This window comes from Bos taurus, chromosome 7, assembly GCF_002263795.3.
Source record: "Bos taurus isolate L1 Dominette 01449 registration number 42190680 breed Hereford chromosome 7, ARS-UCD2.0, whole genome shotgun sequence".
Classification (NCBI taxonomy): Eukaryota; Metazoa; Chordata; class Mammalia; order Artiodactyla; family Bovidae; genus Bos; species Bos taurus.
This window is the reverse complement of record NC_037334.1, coordinates 59416023-59422683: the sequence shown is the minus strand read 5'-3', so window position 1 is coordinate 59422683 and position 6661 is coordinate 59416023. Positions and strand designations below refer to the sequence as shown.

General features: G+C 36.9%; 1 protein-coding gene across 1 annotated transcript; it reads right to left on the bottom strand.

The window, feature by feature from the left end:
• Positions 1–397: 397 nt before the first annotated feature.
• On the bottom strand, positions 398–4607 carry LOC100296105 (double-headed protease inhibitor, submandibular gland). Its single transcript, XM_002689303.6, has 6 exons — positions 4447–4607; positions 3688–3719; positions 3052–3173; positions 1572–1614; positions 1014–1126; positions 398–564 (listed from the first exon to the last, which is right to left on the bottom strand). The coding sequence occupies exons 1-6, from the start codon at positions 4511–4513 to the stop codon at positions 507–509; spliced, it is 435 nt and encodes a 144-aa protein (XP_002689349.1). The 5' UTR covers positions 4514–4607; the 3' UTR covers positions 398–506.
• Between the last annotated feature and the right edge of the window lie 2054 nt (positions 4608–6661).

Sequence of the window (6661 nt, the reverse complement as noted above, 5' to 3'; positions counted from 1 at the left end):
AAGGTACCTTCCTTTGCAGATGCCCACATGTGACTGAGCTCTGTTTAAATGGTGATACCTAAAGTATTATGTTATTCCTAGCCTGTTCTGATTCATTTATAGTGTTAAGGATTCTCACTCTTATCTTTCTGCAAATCTGGATTTTCCACTTTTCATTAGTGTAGCTAAAGGTAATGTAATAGTAATGGTCAGATACACACTTTGATCCATGTTTACTTAAAAAAAATTTTTTTTAATGGGATGCTGAGAGCAGATTCTTTTTTCACCACTCTATGTACAATCTTTTCTAGCTTCCAACCTGAGTGGAAACAGAGGAAATATTCCTGTATGACTTATAGTTTAGGGAAAGGACCATAGGTATGAGAAGAACTGCATCCACAGAGAGAAGCCTGACAACTTTTTCTGCTGCGAATCTTTTATTGAAGAATTAAGTTCCATACACTTGTCCCCATAGCCATCCTAGAGAAACTGGTTCGCTGCCAAAGGAAACTTGGTGCGCTTGAACATCAGGGAGACTCAGAGCATGGTCCATATTTTACAAAATAAAGTGTGCCACGGCTCTCCCTACAAGAAAAATAATACTTTTAAAAGGGGAGCTTTGGAAATCTTAAGTTGAAAGTTGCATCATCTTAGATCAAGCCAGCCAGATGAATACATAACATGAAAGCTGAACAATTAATTACCAAGCTTCAGCATGGTGGAAAAAAGGGAATTCAGTGTACCAGTAAAAGCCAGTGTTAGGAGCCAAAAATTCTGTAAGTTTCTCTTTTATCTACCACTGAATAATATTATGATGACAATCAAATGTTTCTTCCCCTAACTTCAATTCTTATTCTTAGGCATTTTCTTTCTCTCTCATTTTCTCTCTTTTTCCTTCCTTTTGTAAAATATTATGATTTTCAGTCAGCCATCTCTTAGGCTTCATAGCAGCATCTGGCTTACATAGCTAAGATGGCTTCTGGTTCTGTGTGAGGGGCTCTTTCTACAAATAAAATACTGAATAAAGCACTTACACAACAGCATTGCAAAATACACATCTGTTGCCATATACTATCCCATCAGATCCACAGTGAGGTAGGTACTCCATGGTGCATATTTCTGAATATGTGGTGCACTCAACCTCCCTCTGTTCAAAAAAAAAAAACCATTAAATCATAGAAAAGAAACTCTTTTAAAGCCTTGAGAGGATCATTAGTTCAGAATCCCACTTGCAGAAAGGTTCTGCAGTTTACATAACCTGACCCAACATTGGTGAGAATACCATCACAGCAAGAGATTGCTCAGCCCAAGTTCAAGGCTGCCCTCTCTCTCATTCTCCCGTGTAGCTAATGAACAGAATCCATCCTGTTGCTTATGAATAAAGGAGTATAAATAAAGTTTCTGGAGTCTTCTGGGTAAATAAATTATATTTCAGATTTTCTGTTTAGGCTGGCCAGGTGTGTTACCTGTGACTACTCATAGTCATAGATAATTTGTAGAATAAATACCTTAAAATAGTTGTTCTTGATGAAAGGGAGGAATTGTTGAAACATTTTATATTAAGGATATGTAAAATTTTTGTGTATACTTACGCATTCATTATTATGAAGTTTCCTGAGTTGAGATCCTTTATCCCTGAAAAATAAGATTTTATTGAATCAGTAATTTGATATTTCTTAATCTACAGAGTAAAACATGGTCATATGTCATTCTGTGTTGTCTGACCTGAACTAAGTAGTTCTGGTTAATATTCTTCCCCAGTTAGTTAATATTTGTCATTAACATCTTTGATAAATGATCATTTTGCAAACAAATTAAAATATAAAAAAATAAGATCAACACTAAAAGAAGAGTAGATTGGGCATTTTTAAAATAATCCATGAATACTCAGATGGAAATCAAAGGTATAATAAAGTATGTGGATATTTTTGCAGTTTTAAAAGAAAATATTCACATATCCATATCTGGCACTTATAGTCTGTGTAATTTTGTTATAATCACTTCTCCTTTCTGAGTATTAGATTTCCTCCTTCTAAAAAGATACAAGATAATATAATCAATCCCATCTCAGTGTTTAGTCTCTGGTATTGCATATTCTGAGGGGTTTTATTTGACTAACACTTGCTATTATATTTGACTATGACTTTTCAGAAAGGCTAGAAAAGAAGGAGGAAAATGATTAAAAGGAAGAAAAGCTCATTTCTTTGAGTATTCACTCTGTGTCAGCTGCTTAGTTAAGATTTGACATGTTTTCTCACAATGAATCCTAAACACTATTATAATTTCTGCTTTGCTGAATACAGAAGTACATAGCAGAATGGGTATTTGTTTGCCTAATGTCAGAGATCTACTAAGTGCAGCCTGGATTTGAATCCAGATGTCTGACACAAAAGTCCACGATTTTAACTGCTAGTCGGAAAGCAGTGAATTCAAGTTGCTGGAGTGACTGGTAATAATCATTATTGTAAAGTCTCCTAGAAGCTGAGATGTTGTTTATAGTGAGAACTTAATGTGTGGGGATGATGGTGGTGAGGATTCCAACAAATTCCAACTATCCGTTTGTACTTTCATTCTCTTCCCTAGATTTTTCCAGACAATCAGAGAAGCAACATGATTTTCCTCTGGGGTGTGAAGGGTAGATCAAAGTGTTACAATAGTGTTCATGGCTTACAGCCCAAGTAGCAACATCTCTCTTCTGAGTTTCCATTAACTGATAAGAAAGATCATGAAAGTTTGACCAAAAATATGTTTCCTGCCTGAGACCCAGTTTCCTTAAATGTAATTTGGGAATAAAAATGCCTATATGTAACAGCTAATGCCTGAGGGATACCATGTAATATAATACACATGAGAATTTGGCCGGATAGCAAAGAAATATACATAATATATATCCCTAATATAACTAGTTTTGGGTTTTTTTAAACAAAACAATGTCCACAGAGTAGTAGAGGAACATGACAAAAGGTAAGATGTCAAACCATGTTTTCAAAAGCCGAGTAGATTTTGGCCAATGTGACTTTTGTGATTGTAAAGCAAAACAAAACTGGGCTCCAAATTGAGTATAATACTTACCTATTTAGGAAACAGTACATACATTCATTACTGTAAGTTTTCATATCTATGCCACATATTGGACTCCATATCTTTGTGCACGCAATCCCGATACCTTTTATGTTGTATTTGGTGCAGTTCACCTGTAATTGGGACAAAATAATACTCTGCATTCTGTTTCTTCAATTCTGTTATCATTCTTATATCTAGATGGTGAAGAGTGAGAAGAGAGTAGGAAGATTCCCTCCTCAGCTTTTCAGCAAACATGTCTAGAAGGCCTTTTGTGGACCAGGTGCTGTGCTGCAAAAATAAATCAGACCTAGAACAGTATTTAAATGAGAATGAGCAGTTTAAGCAAGAAATATTAGTCTCTCTCTCTTTTTTTTTAGGGTTATAATGACAGTCCAGTAGAATAATGAATGATACTGAGAAAAGTTTAAAATACTACCTAAAAGTAAGAGCTTCCTTGATCTCCTGTTCTCCTTTTGCACAGAGACTCGTTTAAAGAAACACCATTAGAAAAGTAGAGTAGAAACAGTTTTTACCTCCCACGGAATTATTTCAGCCCACTGTGAGTCAATTTAGATACCTTCACCACTCATTTACATATTCACCCTGATTTCATTTTTACAAAGAGCATGCCAAAAAGGTACTCACCTCTATCCCTATTTCTTGATCACCAGAAGAGACTATGATGAGATGCATTTGGAGAGAAGGAATTAGAGAAATAGTAAATTCTACAGTTAGAAATGCAAAGCTGAATTCATTGTTCACAGTAACTAAAACCCATTTCCCAACATCCCTTGCCCAGACCAGACCGAAAAGAGGTCACTTCTTTAGTCAGGCCAGCTAAGGGTGAAGTCAGAGAAATATGATCCTGACCCCCTGACCCCACCAAAAAAAAAAAAAAAAATGAGGTTGGGGGCGAGAATCTCTGATCACTGGAGAAGGAACTGTAGAGGAATCCAGGAGATCCTGTGGGCATGCCCAGGGAGAGTTGGACTTAAGGTCCCAGAGTTGCATAGTTGATTTCTAAAAGGGCAAGTCAGAAACCTGAGAGATCTAATGAGGAACTGAGCAGGAACTTCTCAGTCCTTTTCTTCTCAGTCTCTCTTCCTCTTCCTGAAGGTCTGATTTACCCCTACTCTGTTGATCAGACCAATCTAAATAGATGCCTACTAAATTTTCTTTTGACTTTAATATTCTATGGGCTTCCCTTGTAGCTCAGCTGGCAAAGAATCCACCTGCAATGTGGGAGACCTGGGTTTGATCCCTGTGGTTGGGAAGATCCCCTGGAGAAGGGAAAGGCTACCCACTCCAGTATTTCACTTTCACTTAATATTCTATAATTACTGAAGGCCAAATATACTGCAGTTAACATAAGAGAATGAATATTGAAAAGGAATCCTAACTCACCGGGTGGAGTGACAGCCCATGTCATGGCTGCCAGAGTGAGGATGGCAAAAGTAGTGATGCTGTTCATAGTGATGATGAATGAGGGTATTCGAGAGCCGCTGCCCCGAGTCAAGAAGTTCAGAGAGAAACAGACAAAAAGCAGTCTGACAGATGCATGTATATATACACTCAGAGCAGAGACCTACCCTCATTAAAACTGGTCTTTGCAGTGATGATTGGCTGTTAATCCAAGCAAGGTTGTTTCTTTTCATTTGTCAAACAAAGCTTCCTTATTATCTTGAGTTACAGACAATTGGAATAGTTACATCCTGATACCAACTACCAGATGTTTTCCATAATAGTCCTTTGATCGCTCAGCAGTTATAATGGCATGGCTATATTTGAGGACAAATAAAGTCATAGGTGAAATGAATAGCAAATGGACTCTTAAATGACACGTAAAGGGATTTTACAGTTATGTGAAATGCAAGAATGTTGAAATAGATCAGAGAAATGCTGAGGACATTTCTTTAAAATGTACTGTAATAGACAACATTAATAGCACCATAAACCTTGCTTTTGTAAGTATGAACACACTTTACAACCTTCTGTGAAGGCTTGTTAAATGATTAACCTTATGAAATGTGAAGACAAGTATTATTGTTATTTTGCAAATAAAATAACAAAATCAGAAAGATTAAGTATATTCTTTTTAGTCACATTCTTAACAGTTAGGAGAGCTGGTCCCTTCCAATTCTAGGCCTACCTATACTTTAAAAAACAAAAAACTATGATATACTACTTTGGTCACTAAAATGGATATTTATAATGAAAACCTATATTCAACATGTTATCTCATGCCTTTTAAGATCATACCATGATATTGTGTATGACCCATTCTCCTGCACCCATATCTGTAAATATTCTGTTTATCCACATGACCAGTATTTTTTCAACAACACACACCCAGTGATTTCCAATTATTTAGCATTTTCACCTCTATTATCCCTTGTGCTCTTCACATCAGCTCTCCAGAAGACAGAGTTAATATAAAGGAAAAATTCATTCACAAAGGACAGATTCAGAGATTGGAGGAGGTAAGCAAATTCCCCAAAATAGATAGCTATTGTGATCTTCACTGAAACCAGATCTTCCAGTTTCAGATCTTACTATCTTCCAGTAATCACTGTATTTGTTTCTAATTTTTTAAGATATGTTTCTCTCATTTGTACTTCCCATTTTCCAATACCACCTCTTTTCTCTCTGAATTCTACAGTTTTAGTTTATTGTAAACATTTGAATACTTACATTTTACATATATTTCAAGGCTTTATCAACATTTGAAATATGTATACCACAATGAAGTGCAATCCAGAAGGTTTTCTGAATGGGGTAAATGGTCATCTTTCCAGGTTATAGTGAAACACCTGTTTAGAGGGACCGTGTTCTAAGCAGGTAACAGAAATGAGAACAATGACTCACAGAATGTGAGAATTGGTGAGTCCCAGAACAAACATCTGGATCTGTGGTCTTCAGACTTTCTGTTGTTGTTGTTCAGTCGCTAAGTTGTGTCCGACTCTTTGCAGCCCCTGGATTGCAGCACACCAGTCTTCCCTGTCCTTCACTATCTCCCAGAGTTTGCTCAAGCTCATGTCCATTGAGGCAGTGATGCCCTCCAGCCATCCCATCTTCTGTCACCCCCTTCTCCTCCTGCCCTCCATCTTTTTCAGCATCTGGATCTTTTCCAGTGACTTGGCTCTTTGCATCAGGTGGCCAAGGTATTTGAGCTACAGCTTCAGCATCAGTCCTTCCAATGAATATTCAGGACTGATTTCCTTCAGGATTGACTAGTTTGATCTCCTTGCTGTCCTAGGGACTGTCAAGAGTCTTTTCCATCACCACAGTTCAAAAGCATCAATTCTTTGGCGCTCGGTCTTCTTTATAGTCCAACTCTCACATCTGTACATGACTACTGGAAAAATCATAGCTTTGACTGTATGGACCTTTGTTGGCAAAGTGATGTCTCTGCTTTTTAATGTGCTGTCTATGTTTGTCATTTTTGTTATTGTTGTCAAATTTAAAAAGGGAACTTTTTCCACACTCAAATGCACTTTTATGAGGCAAATGATAAAGAAGCAGATTTTTTTAAAAAAAAAAAAGCTAAGTTAAATGGAAGCAATATAGGGCTCAAGAGTACTTGCATTTCTACCATGCACTTCAAGGCTCCATGGAAATC

Coding starts and splice junctions, on each gene's coding strand:
- LOC100296105 (XM_002689303.6), bottom strand. CDS start 4,513: ATGAACAGCATCACTACTTTTGCCATCCTCACTCTGGCAGCCATGACA. Junction 1,127..1,571: donor AACTTCATAATAATGAATGC/GTAAGTATACAC, acceptor TTTTTTGAACAG/AGGGAGGTTGAGTGCACCAC. Junction 565..1,013: donor GTATTTTGCAATGCTGTTGT/GTAAGTGCTTTA, acceptor TTTTTCTTGTAG/GGAGAGCCGTGGCACACTTT.